Source organism: Pteronotus mesoamericanus, unplaced genomic scaffold (genome assembly GCF_021234165.1).
Source record: "Pteronotus mesoamericanus isolate MK-2021 breed Mesoamerican mustached bat unplaced genomic scaffold, CSHL_Meso_final scaffold_85, whole genome shotgun sequence".
In the NCBI taxonomy this organism is placed as follows: domain Eukaryota; kingdom Metazoa; phylum Chordata; class Mammalia; order Chiroptera; family Mormoopidae; genus Pteronotus; species Pteronotus mesoamericanus.
In genome coordinates this window covers 60,694,148-60,720,281 of record NW_026555329.1, presented here as the reverse complement: position 1 = coordinate 60,720,281, position 26,134 = coordinate 60,694,148, and the positions used below count along the sequence as shown (strand labels likewise).

Below are 26,134 nucleotides of genomic sequence, written 5' to 3'. Positions count from 1 at the left end.
GATTTACACAAAGTTAGGTATGTAGTAAGCCGAAAGTTCACAATAATAGAAGAAAATTAAGAATTACCACCAAATAAGTTCTAACTTTAATGATTATAGTAATATTGATTAAGAAATATACATTTAACATTTGCTCAGATACTACATTTTTATGAGACTTACACTGACCATCCATTTTCACTGTATGCAGTACAGCCCTCCTCCTCCCACTAAACCTACCCTGCTTTTCCCAAAGCATACATTACCTTTTCACAAACTATATAATTTACTTAATATTTTTGTTCTTTTTTCTTTTTTTCACTAAAATCTTTGTCCAATCATTTGTTTGTACCTCAAATATCTACCTAACTGCCATAGAGTAAGCATTTAGTAAATATTTGCTGAGTGAATGAATAAGCTCAGTAATATTTTTCTTAAATAATTACGATTAAAACAACTAATTCTGAATATAAACTAATAATAGAAGATGCAAACTGATAACGTTTGAAAGATAAAGATCAGATTAATATCACCTCTTTACAACTTTATTGAGATATTATTGACAGATAACATGGTGTGCAACATGTTGATTTGATACACTTCTATATTTCAAAATGATTGTCATCATGTTAATTAACACCCCCATCATGTTGCACAATTAATTGTGTGTGTGTGTTTTGAAAACATTTAAGACCTACTCTCTGTAAAACTTTTAAGTATCTAACTCTTTTTATATTGGTGTACATTAGATCCCCAGAGCTTATTCATTTTATAACTGCAAATTGAACGCTTTGGGCCACATCTCCCCATTTCTCCCATTCCCAGCCCCAGGTAACCACCACTCTACTCTATTTATGAGTTTGGCTTTTTTAAAATCCCCATATAATTGTCTGGGTGTTCTGGATTTCTTTTTCTAGCTGCTATTGAAGTGTTTGAATTCTTTACATATTTTGGATATTACCCTTATTGCCTTATCAGATATGTGATTTCAAATATTTTCTCGCATTCCATAGCTTGCTTTGTCATTTTGTTGATGGTTTCTTTTGCTGTGCAGAAGCCTTTAATTTGATGTGGCCCCACGTATTGACTTTTGCTTCCAAGCTTCTGTTTTTGGTGTCATATATAAAAAAAAAAATCCTTGCTGAGACCAATGGAAAGGAGCTTTTCTCATGGTTTCTTCTAGGAATTTTATAGTTTCATTTCTTATGTTCAAGTCTGTAATCCATTTCAAGTTATTTTTTGTAAGTCTTCTGCATGCGGATTTCTACTTTTCCTGATATCATTTATGGAAGAAATGGTCTTTCTCATATTGAGTACTCTTGGCTCACTTGGCAAATATTAGTTGACCATATATGTGAGGGTTTATTTCTGTGTTCTCATTCTGTTTCATTGATCTATGTGTCTATTTTTTATGACAGTACCAACCTGTTTGGATTACTATAGCTTTTTAGTATAGTTTGAAATCAGGAAGTGTGATATCTCCAACTTTGTTCTTTGTCAGGATTGTTTTGACTATTTGAGGAGATTAATTTTATTTTTGATGGAAAAGAAATAAGGTTTGGAACCTAAATTTATCAGCCCTAAAATTCTTGTTACTAGAACTGCAAAATTCTGTTATAGATAATAATGAAAATAATTTTGTGATTGCCACTGCTGCTGTTGCTACTGTTGGTGATAATTACATGTGGGTTTTGAAGGTGATGACTATTCAGTAGTTCCTCAGGTTCCAGGAACTGATTAAGGAGCACTCATATCTAGGAGTCAGATTCCTATGCTGCATGCTGAGAAAGAGATGCTTTCCACGACTCACCCAGTTTCCATGGCCCAAACATTAGCAGAGCTCTTCACTTGTGCCCAGAATAAAAGTGGTGGGTAGGTATGTAGCCCATAGATCCTGCATTACTCCACAGGTAGCTGAAATATTTTTAGAAAAGAAAAGGAACAGGAAAGAAGGAAGACCCAAAAGGACACTGACAGTACAAGGGACAAACTATTCGTCAGGTTCCAGTGGGGAAACTGGGAGACCAATCATCACTTATGTTATTTCCATGAGAAATGAGTTCCAGGTATCCAAAGGTTAATTTTTACACACCAAAAAATGAATCAAGTTGCTATATTTTCTTCTTCCTTATAATCACTAGTATTATTCAAAGAGATACCCCAGATGTTTTCCACTAGCTTTATTCCTACACTTCTAGCTATCTTCGAATGAAAGGCATTGGAGAATCTGTATGCTTTTATATTTTATTTTTTAAAGGTTTTATTTATTTTTTTAAAGATTTCTCTAACATTGATGTGTGAGAGAAAAATCGAGTTATTGCCTCTCACACACCCCTATCCTAGGACCCAGGATGTAACCCAGGCATATGCTCTGACTGGAATTTGAAGTGGTGAGAGGCCACTTTTGCTTTGCAGGATGATACCCAACCCAGTGATCCACACTGGTGAGGGCTAGTATACTTTTAATAAAAGGTCTGAGATTATTGTTTTCATTCATCTTATATAATTTGTAGTTCTCCAATGGGAAAAGTTCAAAGGAAAAATTTCCTTGAACCAACTGAATCTTGCTTATAATTAGGTATTATTTAGTTTTGGGATGAAAATTCTTATTATTTAAAACCAAATCTTATAAGACAGCACTCTTAAATGTTCTTTAAAAATTCTAAGAACCATATAATAGTAATAAGCATAGTTCATGATATCAGAGATGAGGGGCATTAGTTCTTCCAAGTAAGGCAATATCAGTTGTAGACTCTCTAGCCCGTACATTAAATATGAAAAACGTATTTTAGATCAGAGCAGGTAGGTGCTACAAACAAAAGCTTGTTCTCCTTGATTGCTCTTTCCTTCTCCTAGACTGGGTGAAATTGTGTGGCAAAGCCAATTGTTATTGCTGCTCAGTCCTCACCTGACACATCGTAGGTGTCTTCTTTTACTCATCCAGCCAATTCCCACAGTTTATAGAGAGGTAATGAGAGAGAGACACTACCACACATTCTTTAGGAATCACAACAACAGAAAAACAAGAGATAATGAATGTTGGTGAGGATGTGGAGAAAACAGAACCCATGTAAACTGATGCAGTCACTATGGAAAACGGTATGGAGGTTCGTCAAAAAATTAAAAATAAAACTTTCATATGATCCAGCAATCCCACTTTTAGGTATTTATCCAAAAAAAATTAAATCACTGTTTCAAAGAGATACCTGGACTCCCATGTTCCTTGTAACATTATTGGACACTAGCCAAGATATTGATACAACTAAGTGTTCACCAGTGGATGAATGGATAAAAAGATGTATTATGCATATACAATGGGATATTACTCAGCCATGAGGAAAAACAACATCCTGTCACTTGCGACAAGATGGATAAACCTTGAAAACATTATTCTGAGTGAAACGAGCCAGAGAAAGACAAATAATGCATGGCATCATTTATATGTGTAATCTAAAAAAAAAAAAGGAAGACTCATAGAAACAAAGAGTAGAAAAGTTATTGCCAGGGACTGGTGGGTGGAGTAAATAGGGAAAGGTTGATAAAGGGGTGCAAGCTTTGGCTTTAAAATAAATAGAGTCTGATCATCTAGTGTCGGATATGGTGACTATAGTTGATAATACTGTTGTATGGTTGAGATTGGCTGGGGGAGTGGTACTGGAATGACTCACAAATAAAAAGAAAAGATATGTGACGTGATGGATGTTTTATTGGCTAGATGGAGGTAATCATTTAATAATGTATACCTGTGTCAGATCACTATGATATTCATTTTAAATATCTTGCAATTTTATTTGTCAATTATACCCGAATAACGTTGAAATCAATTGTGAGATATTTAAAGTGTACACAACGATGATTTGATATAAGTATTCATGATAAAAGGATCCCCACACATCTAGTTGATTGGCACAAATATCAACTCATTTATTTGTTTGTTTGTTTATTTTGGAGAAAAATTTGAGTTGTACTCTCTTGGGAAGTGTCAAATGTGCAGTGTGGTGTTGTCAACGGTACTTGCCATGTTTTGCGTTGTATCCTCAGTCCATATTCATCCTACAGCTGAAAGTTTGTTCCCTTGACTTGGTCTTTTTTAACTTGGCAGTTTTCTGTTCCTCTAGAACACAAGACGAAGCTTAAATTTTAAAAGAAATCATAACTCTTCTCACTAATCCAGTTAATGAGAACTCAATCCATTCAACTGAGAATTTAGAAGCCTCATTTTTAATAGTGTTATGTCAGGAGAAATGATTAAATTTCTAACATTATAATGGGCATGTGAAGGTAAATGCCTGCACATAGACCAGTTGGTAGCACCTACTCCACCTGAAATTCTGCCAGGTGTGTTTTCTGAAAGAAGAAAGAGGTGGTGGCAACAACGGGTAAGGTAAATTCACTTCTGAGTAAAGAGTTTATTTAACATTCATTAAGAAAAGGAATCACAACAGCAACCAGTAAACATGACCTCACTCCAGAGTTTAATTTCTATTACAGTCAAAGCCTAGCTCCACTGATGACTATAATCAGCTGTTTCTACAGATCATTTTGTTGTTAAAGTAGGGATTGACTGTTGATGATATCTTGTGTCCATATATCATCAAGCAAATAACATAAGCTCAGCCATGTTGGAAGTATCTGTACTTTCCTCTAATTATATAGTAAACCTCCTACACTATAGAAGGTATTCTAATACTGAATTTTGTTTCTTAAAATAATCAGCAATGTTTTTCTTTATATATCTTTCAATGATATTTCCTAGCAAAGAAATGCATTTATTTTGTCACCAGCTTGTTTTTATACATTCTGTTTATGAAATATTTTATACATATTCATAACATGTAACAAAAATTTTAAGTAATAAAGAATAAAATGCAATATATCATACCTCAGCTTAAAAAATAGAACATAACAGTTTCTGGAAAGTCTCGTGAGCACTTCTCTGATTCCAGCTCCTTCTCTCACACAATTACATCCATCCCCTTGCCAAGATAGCCACAGTCTAGAATTTTTTGTTAATCATTCTGTTTTCTTTTCGTTATTAGCACTTGTATTACTTATTTGTTTACTACAAGAGAGACCCGAAAGAACAATAGTCTTAACAAGATAAAAATAGGCTTATTTGTTGGCTCCACAATCAAGACGACCCTGACTGTTTCTACCTCTGCTCTGCCCTCCCCAAAATCGATGCCATCAAGTTTGTGAGCTGTGATTTTCAAATTACCTGCGACTTAACCAATTTTTTTTTCCTGCTTAACCCAGCAATTACTGAGACTGTTTTGTTAAAATCTCCCTTTATGTTGTGGATATGCCTATTTCTTCTGATAGTTAAGGCAGTTCTAGTTTCTATATATTTTTATATTATTTAGATTATGTCATCATATCCTTACCAATTTGGAGTGTTTATATATTACTGATTAATTAACACTTTTACCATTTTGCAGTACCCCTCTCAATCTATACTAATGTTTTGGGGTCTCAGAGTTGTTTTGTCTGATGATAAGGTAGCACAACAGCTTTTTTAGGCTTTTACCTGGCTTTTCTTATATTCTTTCACTTTTAATATCTCTATGTCCTTTTATTTTAAAAAATATTTTATTTATTTATATTTTAGAGAGAGGGAAAGAGAGGGAAACCTCAATGTGAGAAAGAAACATCAATCAGTTGTCACTCATATGCACCCAAACCGGGGACCAGACCTGCAACCCAGGCATGTGCCCTGACCCGGAATTGAACTAGCAACTTTTCACTTTGTGGGACGACACCCAACAAACTGAGCCACACCATTCAGGGTTATGTCCTTATATTTTAGATGTATCTCTTGTAAAGCAAAAACTGGCTTTTGCATTTTCATTCAGGTTGAAAATTTTTGCCTGAAAAGTTTGATTCACTTGAACTTTTTGCAATTTTATAAATTTAGAATTTTTAATGCCAGATTTCTACTTTTTTCCAAACGTTCTTTCCATCTTACTTTCCTTAATTCTTTTCTCATTAATTCCTTTAAAAATGTGTGTGTGTGTATCTTATATCTGTGTATTGGGCTTTTCTAACAATTGCTGAGAGTTTTCACCCGTTATTTCTTTTGGGTCTAGTTTAACACATGTTAAATTTTCTCATGCTGTCTTTTATGCTTCATAACATCTCATTTTTCTTCTCTGTGTCTTGCTGGACTACACAGTGAATGATAATTTTGTATCTATCTTCCAGTTCATTAATTCTTCCTTCAACTATGTCTGTTTTGTTTAAACTATCCACTGAGTTTTAAAGTCAGTTATTTAAATTTTAATATCTATAACCTCTATTTGTCCTTTTTTAAGATTTGCTTGGTTATTTGTATAGTTTCTTTCTCCTCGCTTATATATTATCCATCTCTTGTCTAATATGGTTAATCGTAAATAAATGTATTTATTTTCTGTGTCTAACTCTAGCGTTTGAAGTCTAATGGATCTCTCTCTTTGGCCTATTGTTTCCTGTTGGTTCTCCCTTTTCTTACCTTGTTTTCTGATGTGTTTTGTGCTATTAAATACTGAGGTGCTAATTTTCCTTGAAACTTCTATGGGAATTCCTTAAGTGCTGGGTTGCAGCTGCATGGAAGAGCTTTGAATTATATTACTGTTTCTTATTTTAATATACTCACCATTTAAGGTTAAAAATGCTCGCGGTTACTTTTCAGGGTATATTATGTCTTCCTTAGATCAGCATGAGATTTCCTCGCTGTCTACTTTTGCAAAAGATAGCAGCTTTATGAGTGTTTTCCTATGCAATTCCCTGAGCACCAAGGGCCGTAGGCATCATCTGCCGCCTCCAGCTCTGCCTGCAGAGGAATAAACTGAAACCCTCAGGTCAAAACACTGCCTCTTCAGTTACTTAAGATTCCACTTTCATTTTTTTGAGGTCAAGGCCTATTTCTTACTTTTGTTATCAGTTTAGAGATACATTTTAAAAGGCACTTTTAAATATTTGAAATAGCATTTCATTTAACAGGGAATCTGTTTCATTATGCAGCCGGATAGAAAACTCTACTATATTTATATATTATCTCAGTCATTCTTACCACACAAAAAATAAGATTTTTCACAATAGCAAATATATTTTTGCTTTTTGCTTTTCACTGAGAAATTAGAAATGAAGCTTCTAAACATTTAACATTTAGAATAATATCACTTTGTAAAGTAAATTCTGGATTTAACTGACTTTCAACATTGTTAAAAAAGAATTTTTATGAAGAGTTCTCATGTCTGGAGTGCTAAATTTTTAGTAGCTGTCTATTCAGCATACTAATATTGTATAAATTAATATCACAATTCACAATAGGCACATAATTCTTTATTAACTACAGTGGATATAACTCACATTTCAAGGAGTTTTGTTGATAACTTCAATTTTGTTACGAACTTCTCTGTGTTGTTCAGGCTCTTACCAATTACAGCTTCACCAGATCTTCATGAAGCTGTCATATAAAGAGCTGAAGAATCTCCTCTTACATTTTCTGCTGTTCACTTACTTATTATCTTCATTCTGAAGTTTCTTTACATAAGTCATTTCCTGTAGAAATCACTTACAGCCATATGCATAGTGTGGGAGGGTGGGTTTAATTAAAGTTAGAAAGCATAATCTGTTATCCTCACAACCAAGCATTTGTAAACTCAATAAGCTGAGGGCAAACAAAGGAGACAGGGCCCCAGTGTCAATACCTCTGCACACTCGTAGCTTGTACTCTTTACTTCCCTTTTACCTACATAATCCACCAATGTATGCACCACCAAGGACAGTCTGTGCAGGAATTATTGTTCATGTTCATTTATTTCATGTTTGTTTGTTTTTTTAAATGTAAAAAGAGAAATACTGCATCTTGCAATAAAATCACAGATTGAATAGGCTCATTTACCTTCACTCTATCCTCAATCTCCATTAAAGCAAGAACAGGTAAACCTTTTAAGTCATTAAGATACAATTATATAAATGTCAAGAGAGATGCTAGTATAATCCTTCTGGAAACTAGAAAGTAAAAGAATGGGTGGGAAATGATTCAGTTATCCCACAAAAGTAAAATTCTAAATCAGCAGTGAGGAACAATAAACAATCCAATTTGCATAGCAGCAGCCTTCAAGGTTTTTAAAGTGTTGAAAGGTGGGGGTGAGTAAAAAGTTGCTTATTAAGCAGTTAAATCCCCAGATTTCTTCCCCAACTCTACAGGGTTGCACCTACTCCCCCCAACCAAAGGGAAATGTAATCTTTAGACACTCTGAAGCAGAGGTACAGTTCAGAATTTGGGGAAGGTTTCACAATGAAAATAGGGGCACTGAGTGGCAGTTTATATGCTAATGGGTGAGAACCATGACTTCTGGTCCAGTAGCCAGTAGCCAAGCCTATACCCTCCAGGTGTCAGCAAGCAGGAGACCAAAAGGTTCTTCCTTGGGGAATGCAATCAGCACAAGAGGGAAGATGAAAGTATACAGCATTGGGTTTTCTTAAAATAAGGAAAAAAAAAAAAAGCCCAATCAGATGATACTGCCTTGAAGCCCACCGTCAACATCAAATCCCAAATCACATGTATAGAGCTTCCAACCAGCCTAAGTAAAAGCAAACAATTAAAAATTCCTGGACATCTGAAGAAAACCTTGGGCATGGAAAGAGAACATCCCAAGCAAACAAAAATAAAAGAGATTTGCAGGAAACAGAGACTGTGCAAGAAGATGGAAACAAGAAAATCTATTATTAATTTATTTAGAAAAGTAAACAAAGAAATTGCAATTGTGAAATATGAATGATATTCTATAAAAAGAAGACAAAAATAAAATGTAAAATAAATATATAAAATATAAAGATAAAATATAAGTTGAAAATTTAGTAGGAAAAAACCAAGAAAATACTAGGAGTTTCACAAAACAAGAAGATTGCATCAAAAATTCAAGTAAATTTTGTAATGAAGAGTATGATTTTTATGACTGCAAGACCCACTAGATGCCAGCACAAGAGATGAGAGAGACCCACATAGGAAAGACATTGAGATTTTAAAATACTGTGGGTGAAGAGAAGATCCTCAATGTTTCGAGAAAGGAAGAAAAACAGGTTCCTCAAAAAGGATAAAAATATAAACAGCTGAAGACTTCTCAATAGCAATACTGGAAACTCAGAGGCAATAGGGGAAAAATATGCCTTCAAAATTCTGAGTGACATTTATTTCCAATCTAGAAACCAATATCCATCAAACTATCAATGAAGTGAGAGTGTAAACTAGCATGTAGATAGAATATTGCAGGCCTAGGAAAAAATGACTAGATTTAGAGCAGGCAGGAAGGCTCTGGAAGAGATGTCTTCAAGGCAATGAAATTACTAGACTATTTGAGTCTGATCAGGTAACCTAGCATTTGAAAGTTCTGAGATCACCTAAATCCAGTTAATTAGTGATATGTACTTAGATAACTAAGCAAGTAAAGATGCAGGGCAAGTGAAAAACAGGAAAAGTAACGCATATCCTAGTGCTAAGCTGATAATATATCTCTAGACAACATTCTGAACCTTGAACTCTGCTCTAAGCAAAGTTACAATCTAGCCATAATGGGAAGAGAAGGGAGACATGAAAAGCATGAATGTGTTTGGTGAAGGAGGGTGTGAAAAGAAGCACAATTCACATCTAACATAGTCGAAATTTAATTGAATTCCTTACAACTTAGAAATCAAGAGATAGTATCATATGAATGTTAAGATAAGTGCAAATGAATATCCAAAAAGAGCTAGAATATTTTAAAGTCACTGTCTTTGACAAGCAGAAAGAGGTTAACAGAAAGTAATATTTTGTGCGATTAGTCTTACATAATTATTTAACTATAAATAGATGCCATAATGTTTTCATACCACACTCGCCCAAATGAATTATTTTCTACAGCGCTCTGGAGACCACTAGTTAAGTCCAATTATGATTTATGTTAGCACCTGAGGCTGGAAATGTGGAACATACCCCTGGAATCTGCAGCCACTGCCACCAGGTGGCAATACTGAGTTATATCTGGACTTGCAGATTTTCTGTTCAGAAATGTCCCTTGAGCAGCATACGTGTGATCATGTCATAGGATTCTGAATTTGGTCATGTCACATAGGAGAATTTGTGGAACTCATAGAAAGTTTTAGATGCCTTTGTGTGAAATATGAATGTATGACACAGTTGGGATTGAACAAAAACTCAATGGGTTACAATTGCTGGGGTGAAAGCAATGTGACATGTAATTAAATGTAGTCTTAGAAGTAGATTTAAAAACTCACATGAGTAGCAAGGGTTCTGAAAGGCAAGATGATACAAAAGAAATCATCAAAGGGGAACTCACACGTAGACTTTGTCAAAATTGAGACTCCTTTTGCTGTTCTGAAAAATTAGGTCCATGTACCAGATAATCTCTAAATGTCTCTCTGCTTTATTAGTCTATGATATTAAAAAACCACTTTATGATTGTGGAAGATACAAAAAGTAGCAAGGAGGTAGCAGATACCTTCGCTCCCAATCCCATTGTTATTATCTTAAGTCATGTCAGTCTTATTCTAGCACACATATGTACATGGATATGCTTTTTATTTTTAAAAATTACATTAATTATGTATATTTAATTTCATTGTGAAATATGCAAAACAAGCACACACCCATTCAATATTTCCATGGCCATGTCCTTTTGTTACCAGCAAAGGAGACTTTCACTGGCCACTTCACCTCTGACTGTCTTCAGCCTCACCCTTCTACATGTTTTACTTCTCCTTCCTACTATACTCTGGATTATTTTTCTCTCCCAAATTTATAAGGGAGAAAACATAACACACACACACACACACACACACACACACAATTCTTTCTCCACTTACAGATAAATGTAGTTATTGTTTTATTATGCTGATATCTGCAAACATGTGCCCTCAAGTCTGGGTCTTACTTTCTACCCTCCAAAGACTTATTCCAACCCCCTCTTAGGCTAGGGTCAAATCCTTGGTCTCAGATTGAAACTACTGCCCCTGTGGAGCAGAAGATTAATCTGCTGAAGACCCTCCCCCATTCTTTTTGTAGTTCTTGTACCCATAGTTGGCTCAATTAGTGACTCATCTCTTGCTTTCCAAGAGCTTAGTTTTTTTGCACATTGCCCTCTACTACTGGCCTCTGACCTCAGTCTTTAAGCCTTACTACAGTATCATCTCTTCAGCTAGTTCAGTCCAGCAGTCTCCCGCCCTAAGCAAAATAGCAACAGAGCTGACTGTGTGGGGTTCAGGTTTACTGGCTAGATAACAAAAGTGGCATCCCTCCAACCTCCCAACCCCTCCACTTAACCTTGCATTATGATAACATTAGCATTACAATTTACTGTAGAAATTGATTTTACCTTGAGTTTTTAATGTTTCTAAATTGTGATATCTGCATAGACATCACCTCTGTGCATTAATGTACGTTTTAAAGGTTTTTATATAAGAAAAACGTGTAGAAAATCCTTAAGGGGTAAAGCATGGCAAATATATTAATGTTTTTTATTTTTATTTTAAATTTTATGCATTTTATGGCATTTTAATGATTGTTGTATTTGTGTGTGTATATGCATATATTTGCCATTAAGTTTTTATATAAAACTAATTTTTTCTTTGTATTTTTGAAAGTTCTAATGTGACAGTGGGAAGTTATATATACTTTACACCTTGAAGTTTTCATTCTTACTATCAACTTAATAATATCCAAATTATACATTGCTTTCTGGTTTGTGGTTAAAGTCTTTCCAATGTAAAATAATATTTAAACCCTAAATTTCACCCTGTTTCATTTATAAAAATTTGTAAATTTATTTTGCTATTTTATTTATTTACCATTTATTTTTCAAATTTTCAATGGAAACTTTTATCATAGGGAGTACAAATCATTTTTATGTAGGAAATAAAAGGCAAAGGAGACATTTGTAAATTAATTCATTTGGGGTAAACAGAAGATACCTCTGGGGGCTAACCTTTAAGTGAATTAGAAAGTAAAAGGCAAATTACAATTCAACGTACTTGGCCCTCTCATGCTAACTGCCATTCCCATATCCACGATGGCTTTTAGGTAGCAGGAATTTTTCCCTATCATGATTTTTCAAAAAGATCTTTCCGTTCCAATGTCACATTCAGTTATGGAACAGGGTGGTCCTTCGTTTGTATATTTTTAAAATACATCTAGATTATTTTTTAGAAGGCTGGGGTGTGAAGGGCAGATCTGAAATAGGCCAGAATTGTTGCAAGGAGGTCCATAAGGAGACTATTAAAATAACCCAAATCCGAGATGTCAACTTTTTAGACCAACACAATAATAGGAATGGAAAAAATAAAACAGAGTGCAGAAATATTAAAACAGGTAAAATTGAGAGGACTTGGTGGGATGAGGAAATGATTTTTTATTGTAGCTTTTATTTGTGTTTCAACTGTTTTTCTACCAATGTCCTTTTTCCTTTTTTGAAGTATATTTTACTGATCATGCTATTGCAGTTGTCCCAATTTTTCCCCTCTTGCCTCCCTCTACCTGTTACTGCCCTTCCCTTCAGCAATTCCCCCACTTAGTTTATGTCCATGGTGTGTGCATATAAGTTCTTTGGCTTCTCCATTTCCCAACTATTCTTAACCTCCCCCTGTCTACTTTGTACCTACCAATTATGCTTCTTATTCCCTGCACCTTTTCCCCCATTCTCCCCCTCCCCCTGCCCACTGTTAACCCTCCATGTGGTTTCTGTTTCTGTGATACTGTTCTTGTTCTGGTTGTTTGCTTAGGTTTTTCTTAATTTTGTTTTTGTTTTTTAGATTCAGTTGTTAATAGTTGTGTTTGTTGTTATTTTAATATTCATAGTTTTGATCTTTTTCTTTAAAAAGTCCATTTAACATTTTATATAATAAGGGCTTGGTGTTGATGAACTCCTTTAGCTTTACCTTGTCTGGGAAGCATTTTACCTGCCTTTCAATTCTAATGTTAGCTTTGCTGAATAGAGTAATCTTGGTTGTAGGTCCTTGTTTTTCATCACTTTAATACTTCTTTCCAATCCTTTCTAGTCTGCAGTTTCTTTTGAGAAATCAGCTGAGAATCTTATGGGAACTCCTTTGTAGGTAACTCTTCTTTTCTCTTGTTGCTTTTAAGATTCTCTCTTTAGATTGTAGTACATTGAGCTCCATAGAGACCCTGCTGGGGCAAGTGCAAGCCAGACAGGCACTGGGCAACTCTGCGCTCACTGAGGAAAAGTAATTAAACATGGGCAAAGGAGATTCTAAGGAGCCAAGAGGCAAAATGCCATCACATTCTTTCTTTGTGCAAACTTGCTGGGAGGAGCACAAGGAGAAGCACCTAGGTGCTTCAGTCAGCTTCTCAGAGTTTTCTAAGAAGTGCTAAAGATGTGGAAAACCATGTCTTACTAAAGAGAAAGGAAAATTTGAAGGTATGGCAAAGGTGGACAAAGCCCATTATGAAAGAGAAATGAAAACTCATATTCCTCCTAAAGGGGAAACAAAAAAGAAGTTCAAGGATTTCAATGCACCCAAGAGGCCTCTTTCAGCATTTTTCTTTTTTTGTTCTGAGTATTGCCCAAAAATCAAAGGAGAGCATCCTGGCCTATCCATTGGTGATGTTGCAGAGAAGCAGCCTTATGAAAAGAAAGCTGCTAAGCTGACGAAGAAATACGAAAAGGGTGTTGCTGCATACATGCTAAAGGAAAGCCTGATGCTGCAAAAAAGGGAGACATCAAGGCTGAAAAAAGCAAGAAAAAGAAAATGAATAAGATCAAGGGGTTAGGAGGAGGAGGAGGATGAAGAAGAAAAAGATGATGATGATGAATAAGTTGATTCTAGCAGTTTTTTTTCTTGTCTATAAAGCATTTAACCCACTTGTACACAACTCACTCCTTTTAAAGAAAAAAATTGAAATGTAAGGCTGTGTGAGATTTGTTTTAAACTGTACAGTGTCTTTTTTTATATAGTTAATGCACTAGCAAATGTGTCTTTAAATAGCCCTGTCCTGGTGGTATTTTCAATAGCCACTAACCTTGACTGGTACAGTGTGGGGGTTGTAAATTGGCATGGAAGTTTAAAGCAGGTTCTTTTTGGTGCACAGCACAAATTAGTTATATATGGGGATGGTAGTTTTTTCATCTGCAGTTGTCTCTGATGCAGCTTATATAAAATAATTATTGTTCTGTTAACTGAATACCACTCTGTAATTGCGCAAAAAAAAAAAAAAAGTTGCAGCTGTTTTGTTGACATTCTGAATGCTTCTAAGTAAATACAATTTTTTTATTAAAAAAAGATTCTCTCTATATTTAAACTTTGGCATTTTAATTATGATGTGTCTTGGTGTGGTCCTTTTTGGGTCCAACTTGTTTGGGACTCTCTGTGCTTCCTGGACTTGTACATTTATTTCCTTTGGCAAATTAGGGTCTTTTTATTTCATTATTTGTTCAAATAAGTTTTCAATATCTTGCTCTTCCTCTTATCCTTAAAGGCATTCCTATGATTTAGATGTTGGCACTTTTAGAGATGTCCTGGAGTCTTCTTATTCTCTCCTCATTTTTTTAAATTCTTATTTCTTCATACTGTTCTGGTTGATTGTTTATTTCTTCCTTATGTTCCAAATCATTGATTTGAACCCCAGTTTCCTTCCCTTCACTGTTGGTTCACTGTGGATTTTTCTTTATTTCACTTAGTGTAACCTTCATTTCTTCCCTTATGCTTTTGTCATATGCAATGAGCTCTGTGAGCATCCTGGTCACTAGTGTTTTGAACTCTGCATCTGATAGGTTGGCTATTTCCATTTCATTTAGTTCTTCTGGGGTTTTATTCTGTTCTTTCATTTGGGCCATATTTCTTTGTCTCCTCAATTTGGCAGCCTCCCTGTGTTTGTTCTGAGTATTAGGTAGAGCTGCTCTGATTCCTATCTTAGCACACCTGTTAAGTTGTATGGGGCGGAGCCTTAGGTATTCTTCGAGGTGGGGCAACCTGCCTCATGGCTTTGTGTCTCTGTATGTAGGGAAGGGGTCGGAGAGGAGACAATGCTGCTGCCTGGCTGCTGGAGGCTTGCTTGGCACTCACCCTGCTTCCAGTCACATCACCTCCTTCCTGTATCTGACTGATGCCCCTCTAGCTGTTGCCCTATTTTTAGTTCCCAGACTAGGTGATTTTGCATTCATTCTAGGACCCTGTGGGCCCATTAAACAGATTTTCCTGAGAGACCATCAGTTTCTTACACTGCCCCAGCCCCCACTGGGTTTTACAACTAGAAGTTATTAGGCTTTATTTTCCTAGTGCTGGAACCCTGTGCCCCATGGTCTGGCTTGGGGCTTGGGTCACTTGCACCCCAGGTATCCTTCCCTAACTTTATCCACTACACATGAATGTGGGATCCTCTGTTCTGCCAGTCTCAGCCTCCACTGCCTCACCACCTTCACACAGCGTCTTCTCTGCCCTGTCTCTGCCCGTCCTACCCATCTGGATGAATATGGTTTCTTTAAATCCTTGGTTGTTGGATTTCCATTCAGTTCAAATTTCTGGCAGTTCTGGGTGCTTTTTGTGTTGTGGTTAGCTGTGATCCTTCTTATGGTTGTGCACAGAGGCAAAGCATGTCTACCTATACCTCCATCTTAACCAGGAGGTGGAAGAGAATAATTTCAAGGAGGACAAGAAATCTCATATAGTGGCTGAGCTCAACACGGTTTCATAATCCAAGTCTTCTGTTCTAGGCTCTGTGACCACAGTCAAGCCACTTAACCTCCCTGGGTCTCACATTTTCATTTGGAGACTAAAATAATAGCATTAACCTCATTGTGTTGTAAGAATAACATAAATTAAAGTATTTAAATGATTTTAACTTAAAATAGTGTTTATTACATAGTAAGCACATTATACGAGTTAGCAATTATGTTGATGGTGAAGCTATTATCATACATAAGTAATGGTGAAGAACTAGGTTTGAGAAAGGAAATAATGAGTTTGGTTGCGAACATTTGGGGATAGGAGCATTATTTAAGACATTCAAATTATATTGAACAGAAAGATGGATATGTAGGTCTAAAAGGAGAAGTCTGGGCTAAAGGTAGGGATTTAGTATTCTGGTATGTTAATTAATTTTTCATTGAATTTATTGAGGTAACATTAGTTTGCAAAACCATACAGGTTTCAAGGGTACAACTCAATAAAGCACAATCTGCAAACGGCATTGTGTGCTCAAAGCTCTAAGCAAAATCTCTTTTCATCCACACTTTGTCCCCTTTTGCCCATATCCAAATAACCCCACTCCCCTCTCCCTCTGGCTATCATCACATTGTTGTCTGTGTCTATGTATTACACATATATGTTTTTTGGCTAATCTATTCATCTTCTTTCATACAATCCTCCTCTCTACTCCCATAAGACAGCTGCCAGTTTACTTCATGTATCCATGCCTCTGTTTCCATTTTGTTGGTCAGTTTATTTTGTTCATTACATCCCACATATAATTAACAATAGATGGTATTTGTCTTTCTCTGACTGGCTTATTTCACCTAGTATAGTAATCTTCAGGTCTATTCATGCTGTCACAAAAGGTAAGGTTTCCTTTTTATGGCTGCATAGTATTCTATTGTGTAAATATACCATATTTTTTAAATCCAGTCATCTACTGATGAGCACTTAGGCTCTTTCCAGATCTTGGCTATGGTAAATAACACCATAATAACTATAGGGCTGTATATATTCTTTCAAATTAGTGTTTTGGTATTCTTAGAATAAATTCCCAGAAGCTGGGTCAAAACACAGTTCAATTTTTAATTTTTTGAGGAACCTCCATACTGTTTTCCACAGTGACTGCAGAAGTCTGCATTTCTACCAATAGCGCACAAAGGTTCCCTTTTCTCTACATACTCACCAGCACTTGCTGTGTGTTGATTTCTTGATGATGGCCATTCTGGCCAGTGTGAGGTGATATCTCATTGTGGTTTTAATTTGGATCTCTCTGGTAATTAGTGAAGTTGAGTATAGTTTCCTATGTCTATTGACCATCTGTATGTCCTCTTTGGATAAGTGTCTACTCAGGTCCTTTGACAATTTTTTAATTGGATTGTTTGTCTTCCTAGTGTTGAGTTGTATAAGGTCTTTATATATTTTGGAAATTAACCCTTTATCAGATGTATCAATAGCAAATATATTCTCCAATATAGTGGGTTCCCTTTTCATTTTGTTGATAGTTTCTTCTGCTATGCAAAAGCTTTAGTTTGATGTAGTTTCATTTGCTTATTTTATCCTTTGCTTCCCTTGCCTTAGGAGAGACATTGGCAAAAATATTGCTGTAAGAGATGTCTGAGATTTTAGTGCCTATGTTTTCTTCTAGGATTTTTATGGTTCTGTGACTTACATTTAAGTCCTAAATCTATTTTAAGTGTATCCCTGTATACGGTGTAAGAAAGTGGTCTAGTATTTTTTTGGCATGTACCTGTCCCATTTTCCCAACAACACTTATCAAAGAGACTGTATTTAAGCAATTGTATGTTTTTGCCTCTTTTGTCAAATATTAATTGACCATAAAGGCAAATATTAATTGACCATAAAGGCATAAAGGCATAAAGGCAAATATTAATTGACCATAAAGGCATGGGTTTATTTCTGGTTTTGTTCTATTGATCTAAATATATGCCTGTACCTATGCCAGTTCCCAATTGTTTTGGTTACAATAGTCTTGTAATATAGTTTGATATCAGGTGTGAAACATTCAACTTTGTTCTTCTTTTTCAAGATTGCTGAGGCTATTCATCATCTTTTTTGGTCCCATATAAATTTTTGGAATATTTTTTCTAGATCTGTGAAATATGTCATTGGTATTTTAATAAGGATTGCACTGAATCTATAAATTGCTTTGAGTAGTATGGACATTTTAATAATGTTAATTCTTCAAATCCATGAACATGGTATATGCTTCCATTTATTTGTATATTCCTCAATGTCTTTCTTTAATGTCTTATAATTTTTCTAAGTACAGCTCTTTTACCACCTTGGTTAAATTTATTTCTAGGTACATTAATTTTTTTCTGAAATAGTAAATGGTTTTCTTAATTTCTCTTTCTGATTGTCCATGATTGGTGTATTAAAATACCACTGATTTCTGATACCAATTTTGTATCTTGATACTTTGCCAATTTATTTGTTAGATTTGATAGTATTTTGGTGGAGTCTTAGGGTTTTGTATGTATCAGTACAGTATCATGTCATCTACTGATAATGACAGATTTACTTCCTTCTTTCCAGTTTGGATGCCTTTTATTTCTTCTTCGTGTCTTATTTCTGTGGCAATAAGGAATTTTAGTACTATGTTGAATCAGAGTGGTGGAAGTAGACATCCCTGTATTGTTCCTGATTTTAAGGGAAACATTTATAGTATTTTTGCCCATTGAGTATAATTTTGGTTGTAGGTTTGTCATATATGGCCTTCATTATGTTGAGGTATGTTCCTTCTATTCCCACTTTGCTGAGAATTTTTACCATGAATGAGTGCTAGGTTTTATCAAATGTGTTTCTGCATCTATTTATATGATCATGTGAATTTTATCCTTCATTTTGTTTATGTGATGTACAAGTTTATTGATTTGAATACAAACTATAAGTATTATACAACTTTGCATTGCTGAGATAAATCCCACTTGATCATGGGGTATAATCTTTTTACTTTTTTTTTAACTGCTCACGTTTTATTTTAATTTTTTTAACATTAAAAAAATTATAAATCATGTTTATTCTATTATAGTTGTCTCAATTTTTACCTCAGCTCAGTGTGACTTCCACTCACTCCTCCTCCATCTTGATTCTCTTCCCTGGGGTATGATTTTTTTAATGTATTTCTGGGTCCAGTCTGCTAATATTTTGTTGAGAATTTTGGCATCTGTGTTCATCAGGGATATTGGCTTCTAATTTTCTTCATTTGTTGTTTACCTGGTTTTGGAATTACAATAATGCTGATCTTGTAAAAAGAGCTTGGAAGCCTTCACTCCTCTAGAATTTTTTTGGAATAGTTGAGAAGAATAGCTGTCAGTTCTTTGAATGTTTGGTAAAATTCGCCTGGGAAGCCACCCGCTCGAGGACTTTTGTTTGCTGAGAGAGTTTTGATCACTGCTTCAATTTCAGCCATTTTAATAAGTCTATTCAGGTTTTCTGATTCTTCCTGATGCTGTTTTGGAAGATTGTCTATGTTTCCAGGAATTTATCTATTTCACACAGGTTGTCTAATTTGTTATCACATAGTTGTTTGTAATATTGTCTTACAATCCTTTGTAATTTTTTGATGTTAGTTGTTACTTCTGTTTCATTTATTACCTTTATTTGGGTACCCTCTCTTTTATTGATTTGTTTGGTTACAGGGTTGTCAATATCCCCTGGCTGGGTGGCTCAGTTGGTTGGAGTGTCATCCTGTACACCAAAGGTTTGTGAAATTGATTCCCAGTCAGCAGAGAGATAAAGCCAAACCCACAAACCTCTTTCTAGCTATCAGCTTTTAAGAAGCAGATCTAGGGGAGAAGGTTTAACTTTAAAGTTGGGATTCTTACTATTAAATGAAAGACTTGCCCTTTCACCTACTCAAATGAGGGTGGTCTTTTGTTTGTTTGTTTGTTTTTACTAAATGTTATTGAAAGACATTATTAAACAAAGAAAAATTATAGATTCTGCCCTAGATTTCACCCCAGAGACACAATAATCAGACCAACAGAGTGTGTTTATATAAGCTATGGGTGAGAAAAGGAATGAAGTTCCTTTTGTCTTTCACCCTAGAAAGTCCTATTCTTAAACAAAACACATTAGAAATAGTGATTTCCAAGATGGAGTCATGTGAGAATGTGCTGCTATCCAGAATGAACAATAGGAGACAGTAACTGAGGTAGAGCAGAATTGAAGTTCTCTGGAAATGAGGTAAAAATTCTGTAATGCCAGGATATTTGAAGAGTTGTTCATGAACAAGTTATAGTTATCCCACCACCAAAGTAGGGAAATACTTCTGAGTGTTTGAGGAAGTTACTGCCGTCTTTGTACTACCAATTGAGCAGAAAAACAGTAGAAAGATTTGGGGTGATAGTGAGAAACGAAGAAAGGAGGAAAGGGTTGGTTGGGGAATAAGAAAGAAGTGTGAGCAAATGAATGAAACTGTAAAATATTTCAGTGGTTTCAAGTTAAATGTTTTTGTTACATTTCTATTGATGGAAAGATAAATGCTGACCTATCAGGCTGTCATAACAAAATACCATAGATGGGTGGCTTGAACAACATGTATTTATTTCTCATAGTACTGGAAATAGATATCTAAGTTCAGGGTGCAGCAGGATCCTTGTCTGGTGATGGCTCTCTCCTTGGGTTGCAGATCACCACTTTCTCTGTGTTCTCATGTGACAAAGAGAGATCAAGCTCTCTGTTATCTCCTCTTATAAGAGCACTAATCCTATCAGACAAGGGCCCCAGCATTATGATCTCATCTAACCCTACTTACCTCCCAAAGGCTGCATTTCCAAATACCATCACATTGTGGGGTAAGGCTTCAACATATGAAATTTCAGGAGACACAAATATTCAGTTCACAACAAAGTTATTACTGTTCTCATAGTACATTTTGTTGTTTGACAGAATTCAGTTACAAGAAGCAAATATCGAACAAGGGAGAACCACATGATGTGTAAACTTATGTGTTTGTGTGTTACTTACTCTTCTACCATTGGTGGACTGACAACGATCACTGGAACCTCCACCAACTTGATCTTCACCCAGGAATTCAATGAGTAAGTAATATTATTGGACTGGTGATTTAATAAGTGGATAGCATACGACTAACCTAATTTAGACACTCCAGGGACAGAGACGCTATATTGGGTTAATTCTCCTCTGTTCTCCATCAGGACATTTATAGGTCTAGAGGCCTTCCCTTCTACTGGAGTTAAATATGGAAGACATAGTAAATTAACAGGTGCCTACAGATTCCACAGATGAATTCAAAAGAAATAACGTCTGGCTGATCATTCTAATCAAACAGAGAAGGTTTTTTAAATTTCAAATAATACTGCAAATGGTAGTTAGAGGAAACAAAAAAAGGAGTATTTGCATGGGACAGTCTATATAGAGTTTGGGAATTGGCACTTGAACTTAAATGATGCATGCCAAACAGAGGTCCTAACTACAGAAGGGGTGGCTTTGAATTCAGAAATATTTGAAGAATTAAGCAATTACAAGAAATGGTAGTGATAAAATATTCTAAGGACAGTTATATGACTCTAAATATAAGTTTGGAACTGTGTTCTCACTCCATTTCAGAAAATGGGGAATCTGTGGATAAAGTCAGAGCACTTGGAGTAGAAATTCCATAATATTCAGTCACTTACTTTGTGAATTTGAACCATAAAAAAGTGTATTACTCTCCAAGAATTAATTTTTTAAAATATCTAAAATACGCAAAGTTCATACAATTATTGTGAGAATTAAATTAGGTAACTGTGTAAAAATACTTGGCATTGTGTAAGAACTATTGAAACAATAGTTTGAAACTGTGCTTTTCTGTGAGAGCTCAAACTGTTTCTGTACCCCAAGTATATATTCAAGCACTAATAGGACATTGTCATCAGAGTTCTGGAAGGTGAGCAGCACTGAGAAGTCCTGAAACAGGATTTAGGTCCTTATCAGAGAAAAATTGAAGTTCAAGGGAAGAAACCTATGCACTATGAAGAAGATTCACAGACTTTGAATTTACTAAAATTATTTCAAAATGTTGTGCATGCATAGCTTTTCCAAGAAATCCAAGATTCAAAAGATATCACTCTTTGTTCTAGGAAAAATGAGAACTTGCAATCAAAGAAAACTGGTATAACAGTTTAGGGACCATGCAACACAGACTTCCATGTGTACTTATTGTTTCTATGAGTACACATTCATCATGTATACTCAACAGGTGACTTAGAAAGGAACCTTAGAAAAACATCTGGTCTATAAGTGGGAGACATCTGAAATTCACAATGGTAGAGATGACTTATTTCCTAATTCAAGACAGGAAATAGATCTGATCCTTTTTTTAAAGTAGTTTTCTGTTCTTTGTCATGAATTCCCCAAGGAAAAGATTACACATCGTAGTCCTCTCTATAAATCTATTTTTTCTAAAATTTAGACCAAACTTTTGTTGTTTTATTCATGAAGATGTTAGATAGCTGCTGATTTCCTCTCTTCCCATTTAATTACTTGACATTGCCAATGGAATCCATATTGCGTTTGCCTTTGGTTTTTGTTTTCTTGCATAACGTACCAACCAAATTTCTTTTATTTAACTGTTCCCTTCTCTCTATGAATATATTAATCCATTTGCAATGACACATTGAGACCATTGTATAGCACTTTCAGCAAAATAATTCAGTGACTATTTTTCCTAATTGTTTAATCTAATTCTCCAAGTCATGGGAATTTGGCAAAACTATTCTTTAAATTTAGAAAATGCTTAAATGTATTTTAAATTTAGAGATTTTTTCCTTCAAAGTTTGTTTTAACATTAGAAATTATATTCAAACTAGAAAAAAACCTCAATGTATCCCCTCTTGATAGAAAATATTAAGCTAGAAAGGGGAAAAATAACCTTATGTGACAAAATATAATTGATATTATTAAACAAACTAAATTTTTTCTTAAATATTGACCCTAAAAATACAAGAGCATCCCAAAGCATTAATGAAATAAGTGGTTTAATTTTATTGGGAAAAATTTCACAAACTTAAAACTGCAGGAAAAAAAAAGTTTGTTTTTTTTTTTTGTCCAGATGTTTGGAGCTGGAGAGAAATTGCCCTTTTTGTCCAAATCCAGTACAATAATCACACTTTTTTCTCTTGACATCTTTTTGAGCAATAGCAATGATTATTTTGTACAAATTCATTTTGTGTCTCACCCAGCTTAAAAGGGTACATGAGCATGAGAGTCAGTGATTTACTATCATTGACATTTAAAGAGAGGCACCATCTTACAAGTAAACTATGGGAGGAAAAGACAGGATAACAGATTTCAAAGCCTTATCTATCTATCTATCATCATCATCCTCATCTACCATCCATCTATTTATCTATCAATTATATATATTATATATAATGTTTCTGTTATTTTTTACACAAAGAAATAAGAACTATGAATTTTGAGAAGGCTGAATTTTATTCAGTGCAAATAAAAACTGACTTTCATTCACTCAGTCGATCAACAAACATTTGTTAAGGCCTCACAATGTGTAAGGCACTATTTGGAATTCTTTTGGAGAATGAAAAAAAATAAACCTACCAGAAGGAAGAGTCCATTTAATTGTCTAGACAAAAAAAAATATATGTATATATATGAAAACCATTAAAAATTTTAAAACATAACAGCATTTATTTTTTGACATACAGAGGAGAAGGTAAAATGACATGTATTGAGCTCTTGCCAGATAATTTACATCTATTTAGCGTATACATGTCCTATCTATCCTTGCTGTGGAAATGGTGTATAATGGTAATTAAAAGGCTAGGCTCTGGGTTTAAAATGTCTGTGTTCAAACCTCAGTCTTCAGTTTACAAAGTAAATGACCTTGGACAAATCTCTTTAAGCTTCTTACCTTGCCAGAAAAAATAAGGATGATAATATATCTCTCTTAGCAATATTTATGTTTTACATAAAGTATTGAGTTGGCCAAAAGTTCATTTTGTTTTTTCCAAACAATAGCTCTAGTACTGCTTCGTTGTCTTTAACTTCATTTGAAACAATTTTGTTAGATTCTAGATTCTATAGTGACAGCTGTCACATCAGCATGCATTTAAAAAAAAGAATCAAAATTGGTGATTTTTGTGTAGCTATTTTAATATTGAAGATGGAAGAAAATAAGCAACATTATTGGTGTATTATGCTTTATTATTTCAACAAAGGTAAAAATGCAAAAAAAGGTTTGTGAAGTGTATGGAGAAGGTGTTGTGACTGATGGAACATGTCAAAAGTGGTTTGCAAAGTTTCTTGGTACCATTGACATTCTGGCCAAATAATTCTTTGCTGTGAGGCTGTCTTATACATTGGAAGATGTTTAACAGCACCCCTGGTCTTTACCCACTGAGCCAATAGTAGAAGATAGCCGACATACACAAAATATTTGAATCAATAATGTTACTGGTGAAAATGAAAAATATGTCTTTTATTTTACAGAAAAAACTAAAAAGACTTTTTGGCCAACCCAAATAAACAACACTTAGAACAGTGCCTAGTACAGAACATGTATTCAATAAATGCTGGTTATTTTTATTAAAGTTGAGGTTCAGCCTAGCAGAGAGAGGACCAATTAAAGATGGGTCAGACCCTCATAATTTGTCTCCCTAAAAACTAGCTCCCTAGAAACTTAATTCAACATGTGCCCTAAAAGAGGACTGTAACTGTAGCTGCTATTTGATGTGGCAACAGCCCTTGATCACTAGAGAATATTTGTCCTTGTAACATGATCCAATCTTAAAAGAGGCAAAATACCATGTTTATGAAGAAATGAATGCAAATAATTCATAAAATCATAGCACAAAAAACCTATAATAGTTTTTTTAGGGAGGCAGCAGAATAGTCTCTGCATCTTTTTGCACAGGTTAGAACAGCAGCTTGCAGATGGAGCCTGGGGGCAGGAGACCAGTTAAGAGCCTACTACCAAGTGCTGACAAATGATGGTAGGGCAGGACAAGGCTAGTTGTGATATGATAGGAGGATTTAGACACAGGACACTGTAAAGTCAGACATGGTGAGTAATTAGGTATGAAAATTTAAGGGATTTTTTTGCCAGTATGGCTGTATATATAGTCATGCCATGAAATTCTAGACAAGACAGGGCAGGTTTATGGGAGAAATAAGTAAATTTGATTTTGGATGTATTGAAATGGCCTGTTACTTGCCTATCTACAAGGAGATTTTCAGCAAGCATTTTTGCCAATTCATTGTTCAAGTTTGTTACCAATGTGGGGCTACATAAAAATATAGAAATCAAAATCATGAGTGTAGAAATGGTCACAGAGGAAGAGAGAAATTAGAATTGAGACATGGACAGACCCTAAGGAAATATTGACAAGAAAGAAGGTGAGAAAAGCTGATTAAGGTATGTGGAGAACCAGGAGGATGTGATATGTCGAGAGTCAAAGGAGAATAGCATTTCCTTCCTTCTTTCCTTCCTCCCTCTCTTTCTTTCTGATTTAATCTTTATTGTATTTTTTTCATTACTGTTGAGTCCCCTTGTACTTCCCTTCCCCCAGCAACCACCACACTGTTGTCCATGTCCATGAGTGCTTTTTCCTTTGTGCTCAATCCCTCCACCCCCTAACCAAGCACCCTCAGTTGTCATCTTACTCTCCATCTATGAGTCTGTCCCCATTTTCTTTGTAGTTCAGTTTATTCATTAGATTCCACATAAAAGTGAAATAATACGATATTTTTCTTTCTCTGACTGGCTTATTTTACTTAGCATAATGTTCTCCATGTCCATCCATGCTGTTGCAAAGAGAAAAATTATCTTCTCTTTTATGACTGTGTAGAATTCCATTGTGTAAGTGTCCTTTAGTTGTTTTACCCACTCATCTACTGATCGACATGGGTTGCTTTCACATCTTGTTGATTGTAAATATTGCTTCAGTGAACACAGGGGTGCTTATGTTCTTTTGAAATGGTGTTTTGGGTCCATTCAGATATATTTCCAGACATGGGATAGTTGGGTCAAAAGGCAAATCCATTTTTACTTTTCTGAGGCATCTCTATACTGCTTTCCACAGGGGCTACACCAATCTGCATTCCCACCAACAGTGCAAAAGGGTTCCCCTTTCTCCACATCCTTGTCAGCACTTGTTTGTTGATTTATTGATGATAGCCATTCTGACAGGCATAAGATAATATCTCATTGTGCTTTTAATTTTCATTTCTCTGATGATTAGTGATGTTAGCATCCTTTAATATGTCTATTGGCCATCTGTATGCCCTCTTTGGAAAAGTGTCTATTCAGATCCTTTGCTCACTTTTTAATTGGGTTGTTTGTTTTTATTTGGTGTTGAGTTTTGTAAGTTCTTTATAAATTTTGAATACTAACCCCTTATCAGATATATTTGTGAATATGTTCTCCCATTCCATGGATTGTCGTTTTATTTTGTTGGTATTTTCTTTGCTGTGCAAAAACTTTGAT

The 26,134-nt window shown here is 35.0% G+C and overlaps 1 protein-coding gene across 1 annotated transcript in view; it reads left to right on the top strand.

Annotated features, from left to right (window-relative positions):
• The window catches only part of SLC13A1 (solute carrier family 13 member 1), a 91,418-nt gene that overhangs the window by 33,542 nt on the left and 31,742 nt on the right, over positions 1-26,134 (top strand). Inside the window, exon 7 of the mRNA XM_054564554.1 lies at positions 20,578-20,729. Coding sequence (XP_054420529.1) covers positions 20,578-20,729 — 152 coding nt within the window. The remainder of the gene's footprint in view (positions 1-20,577; positions 20,730-26,134) is intronic.